This window comes from Nannobrachium achirus (assembly GCF_963921795.1).
Source record: "Nannobrachium achirus genome assembly, chromosome: 22".
NCBI classification, from domain to species: domain Eukaryota; kingdom Metazoa; phylum Chordata; class Actinopteri; order Myctophiformes; family Myctophidae; genus Nannobrachium; species Nannobrachium achirus.
In genome coordinates this window covers 2,289,447-2,306,671 of record NC_137829.1, presented here as the reverse complement: position 1 = coordinate 2,306,671, position 17,225 = coordinate 2,289,447, and the positions used below count along the sequence as shown (strand labels likewise).

The 17,225-nt window shown below is 41.9% G+C and overlaps 1 protein-coding gene across 1 annotated transcript in view; it reads left to right on the top strand.

Annotated features, from left to right (window-relative positions):
* Positions 1-14,846, top strand: part of LOC308308255 (ras-related protein Ral-B) — a 47,570-nt gene extending 32,724 nt beyond the window's left edge. The window contains exons 2-5 of the mRNA XM_080753634.1: positions 2,015-2,228; positions 4,528-4,736; positions 6,211-6,388; positions 9,552-14,846. Of these exons, the coding sequence (XP_080609760.1) occupies positions 2,115-2,228; positions 4,528-4,736; positions 6,211-6,388; positions 9,552-9,674 (624 nt within the window). The 5' untranslated portion in view covers positions 2,015-2,114 and the 3' untranslated portion in view covers positions 9,675-14,846. The remainder of the gene's footprint in view (positions 1-2,014; positions 2,229-4,527; positions 4,737-6,210; positions 6,389-9,551) is intronic.
* The last annotated feature ends 2,379 nt before the right edge of the window (positions 14,847-17,225 follow it).

Genomic DNA, 17,225 nt, shown 5'->3' with positions numbered 1-17,225 from the left:
TCGTGGAAAAGGGTAGTCATAGTTTTAGTCAATAGTTTTGAAGTCAACACTGGTCAGTAGGTTACTACAGTCCACAGGACGTCCCTGGCCGGGGGCCTTTTTCCTGCTGCACTCTCATGTTCCAACACAGATAAAGGATACATTAGTTGAAGCCTGGTAAAAAAAAAAGAAAAAGAAAAAATATATATATTTTAAAAATGTTTCAAAATATATTTTCGTGAACGGAAATGACAAGCCGATGACATCTCCTTGAGGCAGCCTTTTGTACGGCGTGACTTACAGAATCTGTGGAATTCAGAGATCATGGAAGCGTTGAGAGACTACTGTAGTTCAAAGTGTGTTCAGTCGTGGCATCCAGAGACGTTTACGAGAATGTGTGAACTTGGCCTTCCCTTGAACCCTGAAGAACAGCCACAAAAGTCACCTGAGAACAATAAAGACTGAATGCTTCGCTTTCACTCTCTGAGACTTGAGGCCTTCGAGGAGCACTGTACCCATTTTCAACTAGAGATGTTACCGATCAATCGGCAATGGATCGGATCGGGCCGATCAAAGCGTGATCGGCGATAATCGGTGGTTTAGATCAAAAGGTAAATTCACCGATCCGATCCGATCGGTGCATCCGATCAACCAGCCGTTCAGTATGCCCACTTGAGGCCATTTTGGGGTATTGATTTCCACAGTGCTGAAGGAATAATTAGTTACTGCTATGATAATAAATACATAGTAATGCTGGTAAATAACTATAAGGCAAATATATAAATGAATTCATGAGTGAATTAATTAATTAATGTTAAAACATTAACATTTAGAAAATATAAATAATATATAAATAATAACTTGAATGGATCGGTGATTGATCGGTATCGGCTGATTTTTGTTAATTTATATAACAAATTAGGCCAACCTGTTATTATTCTTCTTCTTCGATAAGAGGTCTGTTGTCGACTAAGACAATGTGTGATGTCATCAAGTTGTACTTTACAATACAAACCCCAAAATCAATCCTCCAGTTCTAGGCAACACAGAAGAGGGGGAACTTTTTTTCTATTTCCACACAACTCCTCTAAGGTATATTAATGACATATTTCAATATTGAAAATGGGTGGTCTTCCCCTTTAAGCACTCAGAGTCCTTAAAGGTAGAACTTAATGTGTACCTAGAGACTCCAAGTGACGGCTTCATTTACTTTCCATCAGAGTCGTTGACCTTTGGACAGGAAAACTTTATTAAGTTCTAAAGATTCACTACTGTGCAATTGGCACCACTTTAATGGTTCCTGGTTGTCATTCGGGGAGTTGTTGGACTGAGGCCGAAGCACCTTGGCACAGAGTGTTGAGCGCCATCTTGAGACTCCAGTAATAAAACCATCTCCATCTGTCATGTAGCACTGGTCCATAGTGGCATTCCTAAACATCAATGCTTCTGGGCAGAAACCTTGTTTCTCCATATTGCAACTTTTTTTTTTTTTTTTTTTTTCCTGTAAATTATCATTGCCCTGCTTCATTTTACAGGAGTGTCATTCAAAATGTGTGAAAGGGGTTATACGTGTGTCTGTGGGTTTTTACAAATATTGAACCAATGAAAAGTATTAACAAGAGTTTGTTGTGACTAAATAATAACAGGCAGTGGCTCAGAGGATTGGGAACCGCAAGGTTCCCAGTTCGATCGCAGGCTCCCCTTGAGTTTGTGTCGAAGTGTCCTTGAGCAAGACACTGAACCCCTAACTGCTCCCAATGAGCAGGTTGGTGCCTTGCATGGTTTCGACCGCCATTTGTGTGTGAATGGGTGAATGTAATGCACAATCTCTGTAAAGCACTTCGGATAAAAACTAACTAAATATGCTATATATACCATTGGAATACTGGTTCTTTTCTCCCCTTTTCCTGAAAAGTGACCGCGACATGACGAAATGTCCACCCGACAGTGACAATGATGATGAAGATTATTATTTTTGCCTCCTTCAATTAAACCAAACGTGCTTTTTGTGCTTTCTTTGTGTCTCTTTCTTTAGGTGCTTCCAGCGAGTGCTCGGCTGTAGGTGAAGGGGTGTGTGTGTGTGTGTGCGTGCGTGTGTGTGTGTGTGTGTGTGTGAGTGAGGAAACAGTGGAGAGATGGCGACGGGTAAAAGTAAAAACCAGAGTTCCCTGGCCCTCCACAAGGTGATCATGGTGGGCAGCGGAGGCGTGGGGAAGAGCGCCCTCACCCTGCAGTTCATGTACGACGAGGTGAGACCCATCATGGCAGCGCTGATTTCTCCGTCGACTACCTTCTTTTTTCACAGACGGGGGTCGGTGGCCAAATACATATAATTCTAGGGGTCCTTGACATGATTGAAAACGTTTGAGAACCACGGACATAGAAACATGCGTTTTTCAAAAATCTTAGAAGTATTTAGAAGAGATTTATAGAAACGGGTCAACATATCCAAAGACTTGCACAAATCTTCAAGATTTTTCAGAAATAGCAGATATGCATGCTCACAGCCGTGCTGATTTTAGAGCACTTTGTGCTTCCATGGGTTTACAAGCTTTATGGAGAAGATGATTTCCTTTAGCCAGAAGCACTTTGCCCACAGAGCCAAAACTACTAGTAACTGGTGTATTGACATTGATGAAGACATACAGTATTTCGTTCAAAAGTATTCCAGACCAAGTACTAAGTGCATAAATTAACAACCTTTCAGAAGTTTTACATTTCTGTATTATAAATCCTTGGTCGTGTGTAATATTCTAATATTATATTAAAGAAAGAAAATGAACTTTTACACAATATTCTATTTTTTTATATATGTATCTTTTATACCAGGGCTCGGCAACCTTCTTGACATAAGTGCCATGTTTCTATTTCAGTTGATTTCAACCCTTTTCACATCAAGGTCCATTATTCTTTGGCATTTGAGCCACGGAACCACCATTTGATGAGGTTGAGCCTCTCACATGCGATGCAGCCAAAACGTAGAATAATTTGTCATTGTTGGATAAGATTGTGTCCACAATTCACAATGCTGTATTGATGTGGTACCATAGGAGAGGTAAATCAAAATAACAATTCTTCTACATTCTCTAATTGTATAGACGTGTAAATTAAGTGGTGCAGATGTTTAACAATAATTGAACTCTTGGGACAGTAAAATTAAACCAAATAAATAAATCATGTATCTTCTCTACATAAAATGTAAAAAGTCCTTACCGTTTTGTTATTTGTTGCTTGTAATGAAGGTGACGTTCAGCTTGCTGTGCAGTTGCACTTGTTTTCTTAGTCTCCCTGGATCGTCAGCTAAATGACTACAATCTACTGTGAATGTAAAGAACTGGGCATTATGGATGGGAAAAGGCAGAAATGCTGGCACTGCAGTCCTTTTGTTCCCCCTACGTTAGAGAGCTCTATTGTGAAAATCGATTCATGGAATCAAAGCCTTTATGTTACCTTTCATTTACGTTCAGTGTCATTATTGGTGCATCAACGATCATAGAGAACCATGACTCAAGTGAAACATGATTTGAGCTGCCTTACAAAGGAGGTCGAAATAATGTTCCTTGGTGTTTGTTCTGAGCTCCCAGAAGGGCTCTTTGTATGGATTTTAACCACTTAAAACCAATATACTCTGTCTTATGAGAATTTGCGGAAATAGTGGACCTTGTGCAGCTTGTAGATCTGCTATTCATGGGTTGCATTTGTATTCTTACAGTGGCCATGTTGAGGACCAACACAGGTGTTCTGATTGGCGTAGAACATTAGTTCTATGCCAATCAGCATGGATGGTGTTGGACTACAAACGCAACCCATGATTGTCTCCACCAGCCGAAGGCTGAGGGGAGAGTATGTTTTCCCCTCCGTCCGTGCGTCCGTGCGTCCGTCCGTCCGTCCCCAAAGTTTGTCCATGACGTCACCATAGACGTCATAGTATGGTTGACGTCACGGACGCACGGACGGAGGGGAAAACATACTCTCCCCTCAGCCTTCGGCTGGTGGAGGCAATAAATTGTTGTTATTGTCTCCTGGTGGAGACCTGTGCTCGGAAGAGCACTGCTTCTAGTTATTGATGTGTTTATGAAGATTTCTGGAAAATCTTTCAATGCCCAAAAATGTCCAAATTGTAATAGAGCAATTCATGAAAAAAAAAAGATATGCTTTCAAAAGCTTTTAGATCGGCAATGGTCTCCTAAGTGGGCGCCGGTGTCCGATGGCAAATATCGCGAATGTCCTGTTTACTGGTGCTAGATCCCGCGAGAGTATGTTTCTGGGACAGAGAAAGGTTGATAATGTAATAATATGTGTGTCTCTGAAGAAAGCCATTTAAGTATGAAAATGTTGGGAATATTGTGTGGTTTGTGACCGTGGGGCTAAAGAATGGTTCAGAAGCTGTGTTCACGTTCACTCTCCCATTGGAAATGAATAGACTCCAACCTGCTTCCCGTCTCCTATTAAGGCGTCGGCACTCTTCACACGGATACGGGAAGCAAACCGGAGATGGCGAGTCTTGCTATTTCCGTCTTGGCTTACTCTCTGTGTCTCCCCCTACAGTTCGTGGAGGACTACGAGCCCACCAAGGCGGACAGCTACAGGAAGAAGGTGGTGCTGGACGGGGAGGAGGTGCAGATCGACATCCTGGACACGGCGGGCCAGGAGGACTACGCCGCCATCAGGGACAACTACTTCCGCAGCGGAGAGGGCTTCCTGCTGGTCTTCTCCATCACCGAGCACGAGTCCTTCACCGCCACCGTAGAGTTCAGGTACTCCTCCACGGCAGCGGTCCTCAAGCTTGTCACGCCAAATATTTTGAGATGGGAGTCTGTGGCCAAATACATATCATTTTGGGTTCCTTCACATGAAAAGGTTTGAGAACTACTGACATTGTAGTCTCTCAAGAACAGACTGACTGAGCTCCAGTTAAGTGAAACGGACCTTTTCTTTGACGATGGCTGGCCAGATTGCTGACCTAGAAACACAGGGTTTTTCAAAAAAACCTTTGAAGGATTCAAAAGACACTTATAGAATCGGGTAAAAATTCTAATTTTCACGATTTAAAAAAAAATAGCAGATCTACAAGCTCGCAGCACGGCACCGAGTGGCGAGCTTGTATATCTGCTATTTTTCAATAGTTAAAGCATAAAATAATGATACACAATAATGTGTAACCGTTCTAAATGGGTTAAACTGACAAGCACCTGGAGTTGTAAGAGTTGAGGCATTACATTTTGTTAAAAAAAAAGCAATATTGTAAAAATAGCAGATCTACATGAAAAAAAAAATCCAGCAGATATAACACATAACCGAAATATACAAAGGAATGATTGGCGTATATAATAACTTTTCTTTACTCGTTTATAGTCAAAATAGACGATCTAACAGCTCACAACGGATGCGATGCGTTGTAAGCTTGTAGACCTGCTATTTCCACTACTTTTCTAAAGTGTTTGAAACTATTATGAACATTTCTCTACGTGGAAATGAGCATGACGATGCAAAATGATGCATAAATAATTGTCTACCTCAAAATAATTGCGATTAGACGATTATGTAATAACTGTGACAGGCCTACAAGGCATTCTCGTGCTTATGTTTATGTGGAATTAACCCATTTAGAACGGGTACACATATTGTGTATCATTATTTTATGCTTTAACTAATGAAAAATAGCAGATATACAAGCTCACAGCGCGGCACTCGGTGCCGCGCTGCAAGCTTGTAGATCTGCTATTTTTGAAAAATCGTGAAAATTAGAATTTTGACCCGATTCTATAAGTGTCTTTTGAATCCTTCTAAGATTTTTTGAAAACCCTATGTTTTTATGTCAGCAATCTGGCCAGCCATCGTCAAAGAAAAGGTCCTTTTCTCTCAACTGGAGCTCAGTTAGTCTGTTCTTGAGATACTACTATGTCAGTGGTTCTCAAACCTTTTCATGTGAAGGACCCCCAAAATGATATGTATTTGGCCACGGACCCCAATCTCAAAATATTTAGTTCCAGGGACCCCCCCCCCCCCCCAGAAGCAAAATTTGAGTTACAAACGTTCGCTTTGAAAATACACATTTACACACATTTTCACGACCTTTTTAAAAAAAATAGCAGATCTACAAGCTCGCAGCGCGGCACTCGGTGCCGCGCTGTGAGCTTGTATATCTGCTATTTTTCACTGGTTAAAGCGTTCAATAATTCTAGGCCTACATGGGTTGTTAAATGACACGTTTCCAACGCGTGGACGCAGGGAGCAGATCCTGCGGGTGAAGGCGGAGGAGGACAAGATCCCGCTGCTCCTGGTGGGGAACAAGTCGGACCTGGAGGAGCGCCGGCAGGTGTCTGTGGAGGAGGCGCGGGGCAAGGCGGAGGAGTGGGGGGTGCAGTACGTGGAGACATCGGCCAAGACCAGAGCCAACGTGGACAAGGTGCTACTCATTCATTAATTATTCGTGATTAACCAGGGGCATAGTTCTGCCGATTTAAAATGACTCCAATACGGAAGTTGGCCGCTAGTTGCGCTGTTTTCCCCCCCGGCCGATCGCAAAAATAATTGCTCTCCATTGGATCCCATTCATTTTCCCCTTTCGTGTTCTAACCTTAATTAACATTTTCTAGTTAAAAATTGCCTTTCAATCACCATCATATTCGTTTTGTTGAAATGTGGTCCAATTTATTTTAAAATAAATGATAAAGTTGTGGGGGGGCGTGGCCAACTAAACTGATACCAGCCGGCTGTGTTCTTCTTCGTGTGCTGTATTACGGGAGGCTCCGACCACATTCTCCCATGTATCCCTGCGGTGCACGTGACCGTTGGCAGCCAATAGCTCTGGTCCATCGCTTTCACCTCCCGCATTGCTCCCGGTGAAGCTCTGACAGACCCGTCGGGAAACGCACGGACTCGAGATTGTCGGCCCCGCCGAGCGCTCAATACTAGTGAAAATAAACAAAACCGTTTCACTACTCACCAAACCAAAGGTCGTTTTGCGCTGTTGAAAGTCTATTCTCCGCGGTGGTGAACCCCTCAGCACCCCACCTACTCTGTAAAATACATTATTTTTGTCAAGAAAAAAAACGCACCCACCTCGAGCCACCTAGCGGCCACCACAGATACAATGGTTCACAACCCGGAAATAAGCGGCGGTCGAGTTGGATGCACTTTATTTCATGACAAAAATAATGTATTTTACAGAGTAGGTGGGGTGCTGAGGGGTTCACCACCGCGGAGAATAGACTTTCAACAGCGCAAAACGACCTTTGGTTTGGTGAGTAGTGAAACGGTTTTGTTTATTTTCACTAGTATTGAGCGCTCGGCGGGGCCGACAATCTCGAGTCCATGCGTTTCCCGACGGGTCTGTCAGAGCTTCACCGGGAGCAATGCGGGAGGTGAAAGCGATGGACCAGAGCTAGGCAGCCAATAGCATCTCTGATGCCTTTACAATTCTATGATGGCGACACCCATTCAAAGGGGTAGAAAGGGCCATTTGCGCTGCATAGAAACCAATGGCTTTGCTTCGTCCATATTTTTCTACAGTCTATGTTATTAAAGGTGATACACCATGAAATTTCACTTTTCCTATTTTAAAACCTTTTTTTGGGGTCCCACTAGCACCTTCTATCCTCACAAAGTCCCATTTCTGACCGTTGTGTCTTTCTCTGGTTTTGAGAAGGTAAAGGTTAAAAGTATCCCACAGGTTCTTAAAACAGGCTGTCCAGATTTGCTGCCGATTGTGACGTCATCACCGGCCGTTTTTGAAGATTTTTTTTTCTTTTTTTTTTTCAAAAACATTTTTTTTTTTCAAAAGATTTTTTTTTCTTCAAAAAAAATATTTGTTTTTCAAAAGGATTTTGGGGGGGTGGCGCAGTTCAGGCCAAAGGTGGTACTGCAGCTGAAATGCTCTGAGAGCCATTCAAAAATGAGAGAGGCTCTCTATTCAGGAGTGGTAATTTAGCCTCAAACCTTTTGAAAAACGTTTTTGGGACATAAACAATATGACATAAATACTTTTTAAATGCATGGTGTATCACCTTTAACACGTTGCGAAATGCGTATTTTAGGGCAAGGAGAGAGAATAAATACGAAACGGGCCGGCAGTGTGCGAGCGTGATTGACATAACGCGAGAGGTTGATTTCTTTATTTACATCCGAAATTCGCTGAAAAAACGCAGCAGTGTGCAACGACCTGAAAAACACCTAAAAATGACTTCTAAATCCCCAAAGGTTTTTCACGTCAACTGTAGTCAACTGTTTGACTGCGGACCCCCATCTGAAAATGTTTTGTTCCAGGGACCAAGAGGAAGAAAGATTTGCACTACCAATGTTTGCTTTAAAAATATATACTTTCAAAGATTTTCAAAAATGTTCAAGATTTTTCAAAAATGGCAGATCTACAAGCTCACAGGGCGGCACTCAGTGCAGCGTTGTGAGCTTGTAGATCTGCTATTTTTTAATAGTGAAAGCATAAAATCATGGTTGAAGTGTTTAAAATCAGATGTGTTCCAGGCTGAGGACGGAGATCTGTTTTTTTTACAAAGGTATCGGTTTTGTGCCGAGGTAAGAAATTGCCGTCCTTTGATCTTTTTAATGCGCGCAAATTATTATCGCCGTTCGCCACTGTAAGAATGATCCGCAACGCAGTAGCTAGGATCAACCGATGCATGCAAAGATAACCCGTAAATGAAGATTAAAGGAAAGCATGGTCAAAATGGAGGAGATACAAGGTCAACAGCCCAACAGCAACGATATGTTGTTAAATGTACTCAAACAAATCAAATCTAAAACTTTGCAGGCCGTGACCCCCCCCCCCCCCCACCCAAAAGAATCGTATTTGAACTGGGACCCGATAAGCACTTTGAATTGTAGGAGTTAAGGCATTACATTTACTAGAGATGCGACGTTCGCGAACAAATCAAATCTTTTGAACGGCTGTTTGAAGTGAGCCCACTGAGCCCTGACTGAGTACAGTGAGTGAGTGAGAAGGGGAGGAGCGAGTTCATTGTTGCATGCTTGTTTTTTTTGTTTTTTTAATGTGTTGCATGAATAACATAAGTCAAGGTAACTTAATTTACACACACATGTTTTATAAAAAGGGTAAATACACAATTGTGATCTCAACTGTCAGCAGAGGATTGTGGTGCCACCTTGTGGATTCATGTTTCAACAAACGCTTCTTAACCCATTTAGGCCTAACCTATAGAATAGGGCTAAATCAGAAATTAGCCTACAAAACAAATATGTTGCTACATACTGTACATGTACTGTAAGCCCCTCCCAAACAGCAAAATGTGTTCCCGGCCTGAATGGGTTAAAAAATATGTATGAGCCAAATTAGCCAGTCTTTTGAACGGCTCTTTTAAGTGAGCCAGATCCATGGCTCTGGCTCACTTCAAAGAGCCATAAATTGCATCTCTATTACTCGGTTACACAGATAAATATTGTGAAAATACCTCGCAGCCGAGAGCTCCAAACTTCCCTCTACTGAGCAACATTAGCAACTTACGTTACGTTAGCCAGCCTGGCATTGCCAGACTAACTTTTGAACTTGATCTTGTTTCCTTCTGTTTTCTGCTTTTCTTTTTCTTTCGGGCTAGGTGTTTTTCGACCTGATGCGCGAGGTGCGAGGCAAAAAGATGACGGAAAACAAAGACAAGAACGGCAAAGGAAAGAACAAGAAAAACAAGAAGAGCTTCAAAGAACGCTGCTGTTTACTTTAGAAACCTCCTTTAGACCGCTCTCCACGGACCTCAACAAACCAACTGAACCCACACACAAAACACACAACAAACCAACTGAACCCACACACACAACCGCTAAAACGTCAGGGAACGTGTTCAGAAGGAGCAGTGCGTCCTCCCCGTCATCACATCAAAAAGAAATTGTCTGGTTTTATTTTAATAGCGGGCCGTGGTTTAGTGTCTAGAATAACCTCAGCTGCCCCTTTAAAACTTCTCCTTTTCTCTTTCTTCTTTGTTTTTTTTTTAAGGATGACTACCACTATTCTGTGACTCTGTGACCAAACTGCCCGCTGACACTAATATCTCTTTTTAAAATTTTTTTTTTACCTGCACAAACGATTCTTTAAACGGCTTGGACTGCAGACCTCATCGACGGGATTTTCAGAGTCCATAAGATTTAGACAATCTTTTGTCCGGTAAACAGCTGATTCTCTCTCTCATATTAACTCATTCCCTGCCAGACCTTGAGTTTCTCCAGTTGTCGCTCCCTGCCAAATTGAATCTTTTCGATTTTTGGTTCCTATGAGTCCGAAAAGTCCCCTTCCGGTCCCATTTGAAGGACGGACCGTATCCGTTTCCAGCAGAGGCGGGACATACGCAAATAGCCACTGTCTGATCCTGTTTCCGTTTGCTTACTGTGCAAACAAAGCTGCGGCTAGCTCGACAACGGGGGGACCGTTTCGCAAGCGGATATTTTTTTTGGAAGCTGTGAACGGTGTGCAAACGTGTGGTGCATGATTTGTGCACGATGGACACGCACGCGCCGATGCTAAAAGGTACAAAAAGTCCTGCAGTTTTGGGGAAAAACTACTTTTCAGCTGGCAGAGAATGAGTTGTTCTTTAGTTTATCTTAACCATCGGATCAACGAGCCCGTTGCGTTTAGATAGTTCTCCCATCGGTGTTGGCGAGGGAACCCACCACTCCTGTCCTTTTTACTATACGTGTGATGATCAGTCACATGTTGATCTCTAACGTGACCCTTCATCGAAGATGTTGTCCCTCCCACTCCCCTCCCCTTACAAACATCAGTCCCCTCACTGAATGAAAGCACACCTGGTTCCAAGGGGATGTTAAAAATGGGAAAGTAAAAAAAAAAGTTCTCTCCACTTTTGTAACAGTCATTTACTTATTGCCCCGTTCTGTTCCTCTCGCGGCAATCCACCGGCAGAGAGGGAAAGTGCCAGCCAGCCAACTTCCTTTGGCCCGAGTCGCCACTCAATATGCTCCATGTACAGCAGCCATATTGGGCCTCTTCCGTGCTTCCTTTACAGGTGTTAGCAATGATTCTAATGAAGGCTCTGTTCCATTTAGAGTGGCACAAGTGGTTCTCGAACTTCTTAATTTCAAGGACTTTTTTGATTGATTGATTGAAGTATTTATTATAAGTTTTGCATTAGGAAAAGGTACAGTTTCATGACAGTACAGTTCACTGGTACAAGGTCAACTAAGAGGAAACTCGGGTAAGGCAAGGCTTATTTCCATTGAGATCCTTTTCTTTAACTCATATAACATTGAATGACAGACGGATAGAACACAGTGCTATGCAGTAGACGTCATCAGATAGAACACAGTGCTATGCAGTAGACGTCATCAGATAGAACACAGTGCTATGCAGTAGACGTCATCAGAAAAGCACTTAAACACGTAAACAAAAGAACAAAAAACTAAACAGTGCAAAATAAGAGGTGTTTACAATAGGAGGGTCAGGGGAGGGTAAGGTCATAACTCTTGAGAACGTACATACTGTACTTACGGGTCCATTTGGTTCCATTTGTACACTCTCAGTTACAAACCTGCAAGAGGCCATCTGAAGAGTACAAGGGGTTTCCATCACGCCTCAAGCCACCTAGGTTTAGCCTGGCCAGGTGCATCTCAGGAGTGGGACTTGAAAAGAAGGCACTGGAACAAACTCGGACTGTTTAAGTCTTTATTTTATTTACAGGGTGCGGGAAAATAAAGTGACAACGTCACGATGCCAATACATCTTCGTCAGGTCATCGGTCAACGTTGTCACTTCATTTGTCTGCACCTTGTAAATTAAAAGCGTGCTACATGTGATTCCTCAACCCACCAGGGTTCAGTTAGCTTCTTGTAAAGGAGCGTTTGTTTTCGGTGATGACGACAGAGAGCGCGCCTCTGTCGTCATCACCATGAGCCACGTGAGACACCGCCGGTAGTGAGCGAGTCGCCGTGTTGAGCGTTGCGACTGTCGCATGAGCCGACTCAGCGCCGTTACCGACTTATGTGCCGTTATGGACAGAATGGTAAATGTTCGTCCTCCCCGACTTTCGGCACCTCCGCGCAGTCCAAGGGGATACAACGGAGCGCTCCCTACCTCCGGTTCAGACAATCAGAAGGCGGGGCGGACCTTGACTGAATCCTGGTGGGTATTAGATACACGCAAATTAAAAAGGCTTGAACAGTCCGAGTTTGTTCCAGTGCCTTCCTTCCACCACACAGCCATTTGAAGAGTGTTTCCAGTGAGCCAACATGCCAACAATATTCAGCACCCTGACTCTGTTTGACCAGAATGGAACAGAGCCTTCATTAAGTATCATTGGTGACACCGGTGAAGGAAGTAAGGAAGGCGCCCACTTTCTTTACTATCTGGCTGCTGTTCATAGAACCTATTCCAAATCCTCCCCCACGGGCCTTCAGTCCACACTCCCAATACATGCTGTAGACCATGTATTCCACACTAAAAAGATACATGCTGTAGACCATGTATTCCACACTAAAAAGTCAACACAACCAGTTGCCTGTAATACTTTTTTTTTTTCCTATCGCAGCTGTATGTCTGTCAAGAATATGTAACAATAAGTCTGTCAAACTTCTTTTTTTTTATCACTCCTTTAACATTTACCACAAGATGAATTGCCTTGCATTTTTTTCTTTTTGCCCAGAAGGACACCATTTTTTCATAACAATAGATACAGAAAAGTTGGACCAACCGTTGATCTCTCTCTCTCGCTCTCTCACAGAAATGAGCTCCTGAGATCCAAGATACTTGTTTTAGTGTTTCAGGGTGAGAGAGGTTTATGAGGAATTTATTGACGACTATCAATTATTGATGTAGTAACTAGGGATGGGACGATATAAAAATTTCATGTCACGATTATTGTGACGATATTATCACGATATAATCAAAATATCCCCAACATCCATTATTCTGGGACAGAACATTTGCCAAAAAATAGCAGATCTATAAGCTCACAACGTGTTGCGACAAAGAGATTTGGTAGAGAGTGATTTATTTTAATTTTTTTTATAGAAGGTACCGAATATGCAGCTCGACAAACAAAAGGTGAATTGATCCCAGTGCATGACGGAGGACGTTTTCACGATAATTTAAATCGTCACGATACGATTATCGTGAGTGTTTTTTATCACGATAAACAATAATAGCGATTATCGTCCCATCCCTATTAGTAACTACAGACTACCAGGGGCATGAGGAGGGCGGTCGGTCACCTCACCTGTATTGAAATGATAACGTGGTGCTCCTGTGTTTGTGCCATATACGGCCAGAACATTGTCATCGTGTCACCGGGTTCCAACTTATTGCCATAATCGGTCACACGGTCTCTCTAATGCACTGTTTCCCAAACACTGGGTCGGGACCCATTTGTGGGTCGCGGCCCAATTTTTTATGGGTTAAAAAAATAAGAAAATCAACATAACATACATTATTATTTCAAAAGGTAGAAGAAATATCATTAGAAAAAAGCATTTTTCAAAAGAACTTCCTGAATAAATACATACAATCTAAGAAAATTCATACATTTTTTAAAACTTAGCATCTGCTATTTTCACTAGTTTGGGTCCCCGGGAGACATCAAATGGGTCTGGAGCTAAAACGTTTGGTAACCCACTGGTTGAATGGCTTAAATGTTGTTCTCTAAATTTGTTTCCTAATGATTTTATTCAACAACAATAAAATAACCTTTTTGTAGAAAGTGCACTACATTGCCAATACCTTAAAAAGATGGACCCGTCAAAGGCTCCACGCTGGATTTTTTTTCCCCCTCTTTTTATTTTTTTATTTTTAAAGCTGTTGTATGTGCCAACAAAAAATGTAAGATAACATGTCAAACTACTACTTTTTTTCTCTCTCTCTCTCTCTCTCTCTCTCTCTCTCTCTCTCTCTTTCTGGATTTGTGTACCATATGTTAATTAACTTGAGTGTATGTATGTATGTTGAACAGAAGAAAAGAAAAGAAAAGGAAAAACAGTCGTACTTATTGCTTTCTGTATCTGTGTGTGTGTGTGTGTGTGTGTGTGTGTGTGTGTGTGTGTGTGTGTGTGTGTGTGTGTGTGTGTGTGTGTGTGTGTGTGTGTGTGTGTGTGTGTGTGTGTGTGTGTGTGTGTGTGTGTGTGTGTGTGTGTGTGTGTGAGTGCCAACCCACTTAACCACTTGAACTCCTAGCCTCCCTATTCTGAGAGGAGAAATATTGGAAATGGAAGATCTACAAGCATGCAACCAGGGGTCTCAAAATGTGCCCGTGGCAAAGACACGTCCTTGTCCACGGCAAAGTTTTAGATGTTCTGTTTTACACACCATTATAATGTTCTTGTTTTGATCCCAATTACTAAATGTCAAGGCTCCAGGTTTTCTTCAGAATATGTATGACACTGATCTACTACGACACTATGGCACATTATGAGTCCTCTTCAAACGCTTAATTTGCAACCCCCATAACTCTGAGAGTGTACAAGTGGACATATTATGGTTCCATTTGTACACTCTCAGAGTTAGACCTGTTATGGTCATTTTTAGGCCCATCTCTGTACGTGTTTCTGTTCATATTGTTGTCCACCACAAGCCAACACGGTGGCTTGAAAGCTTGTAGATCGTCTATTTCCGACAAAGAGATTTGGGTGGGGGGGGAAGAGAGCCACCTCGGGTCAAGTTTACTAAGTATAGGGACTGTCAGTGGTTAAACTGTTGTTGTTTTAATCAGGTGCAACATCAGTGAACAAGTCGTTGGTATAGCCCACAGCCTTCTCTTTCTAACTATGTCCTCTACTTTCTTTTTTCCCCCCCTTTTTTGTTGTTGTTCTTTTCTTTTTTTTCCCTTTCTTTTAATAATAGTCTACTGTGAGTAGGATTTTAATTTGTCTCGACTGTGAGAGGAAAAAGAATCGACTGTTTGAACGTTTTGAAAGAAGACTTCAAATGTTGCCAAATAAAATGCTTTTCTTTCTTTGTACAAGTCAGACTCCGTTGGGTTTTTGTCAAGCATAATATGAACGTTTCGCTTGTCGACCAAAAAGAACCACTGTTCCTCAGAACAGTGCTTCTGTCCAGTTCAGTTGACCGGCCAAACTATCATTTATTGAGTTCTGTACAAGATAATCGCCTTGCTTTTCGAATGCTAATTCACACACCATTTGACGTGAACACAGAGAAAGTATTACTTTAATTTTTGAAGGAAAAAGAAGAAAACAGTTTAAGCTATGCGTTATATTAGTTCTATTTGAAGAATAGTTTTAATGGGAAGTGAAACAGGAAGGTCTAGTAGTCAGTGGAAAGTCTGAGCATAGATGCTACACACTGCCCTCTGGTGACAGTTGAAGGTAGGCCAGCCCTACCCAATAGGGCCATAGATCCAATATAGACTTGATGTAGTTATGGAGCGGAGTTGATTTCTTTGACTACTGACTAAAACATTTAGTCGACTACCTTTTTTCACTGACGAAAACTAAATAAAAAACTACGCTATGATGACTGAAACTAAGACAACATATATTGACAATTTCGTCAACAAATAAAAACTAGACTAAAATGTTAGGGAGGGACTCCTGGAGAAGAGATCCAGTAGAACTAAAAGACAAGTCATTTTATGTTGGGTTGCACTCTGAAAATAGCAGATGTACAAGCTCACAACGCGTTGCGGTGCAAGGCAGAATGCAACCAAGTGTAAAATCAACCATTACGATGCCATCAAGGCCCGCTGAAATACATTTAGTCAAAATCAACCGTAGATTTAGTTGAATAAAATCTTGATATTTAGTTGGCTAAAAGTAGACAAACCTTTATTCAAAAGACTATTGAAAAGAACATTTCCTATCAAAATCAACACTAGTTCGTGCACATTTATAGATTGGTGCCATGTACTGTAGCTACTGTATGACTACAATGTAGTTATTATATGGAGGAAGGGGCTACTGAGTAATTTGAAAGGACTTTTTTTCAATTGATTACTCACGCCATGGAGACTTGAAAAAAAAATATTATGGAACTCAATTATCCATGGCGTGAGTAATCAATACAAAAAAAAGTAAGCCTACTCCTTGAAGGCATATGATGAGGCCACTGGCCTGTTTTCTACTCCCTTGGACATTTTGTGTCCATCTTAGTAGAGTAACTCACTGGCTATTGGGTTTGCATCGATCCTACACCGCTGTTGGTGTGGCAACAAGTACGGCAATGGACTTTTATTTACTCCATTCATACATGTGTGACCGAGATATACTATCGGCATTGTTTTTATTGGTCTACACACCAGCCTTCTCTTATGAGAGAAACAGTGTAATAGAATCAGCCACACGATGAAGCAATAATGATAGGTTATTGTTGTCACAGATTGCCTGCCCTGCCCGGGGATTGACCACAGGGACGTGCTGGGCCCCTGATTCAGCCCGGGAAAAAGAGTTGTAGAGGCCATCATTGCGCCATCAAGAGATCTCTCTCTATAGCGCTGCTGCTACTCAAAGATTTGCCATTTCAGATCATGACAAGTGACAAGCCAGTGGGCCAATTACTGTACATATTTTGTTGTTGTCGGGTGGAAATCTTGTATGTCCAAAACCGTTCGTTTTGCATTTATCATTTTAAAAATAGTGAAAACAGCCGGTCTACAAGCAAACAACGCCTCGCCGTGCGAGGCGTTGTGTGCTTGTAGATCTGCTGTTTTCACTACTTTTGTGCGACGGCCTTGTATGATGAAGCAGGGCTTTGCTTTGTGAAAGAACATACACATTTGGAGATACAAGGTTTCCACCCAACAACAACGATACTAGTGTTGTTGCTGCTCTTATACCACCATTATTACTGGGGTTGGTGGGGGCCAGACAGTAGCCTATTGGGGAACCCTACAGTAGGCTATATGGTGGTGGTGGTTGTTGTTCGGGAGAAAATGGAGGGGAAAAAGAACCATGATGTGTTCTTAATGGAACAGTGTTGATTTTCACAGCAAATTAAAATGCTTCACTTTCAGTCTAGTTTTAGTTGCTATCTACATGCTCACACAACAAGTGAGTGTGTAGTAGACCTTCTATTTTCAGGGCACAACCAAACATAAAATGACTTGTCCTTTAGTTCTACTGGATCTCTCCACTAGACTATAGTCCCTCCCTAACATTTTAGTCTAGTTTTTATTTGACGCAATAGTCAATATATTTAGTCTCAGTTTTAGTCATCATAGCTTAGTTTTTATTTTTGTTTTAATTTAGTTTTTTGTCTGTGAAAAAAGGTAGTCGACGAACATTGTTTCATTCGCAGTTAAGTCGAGGAAATCAACACTGCA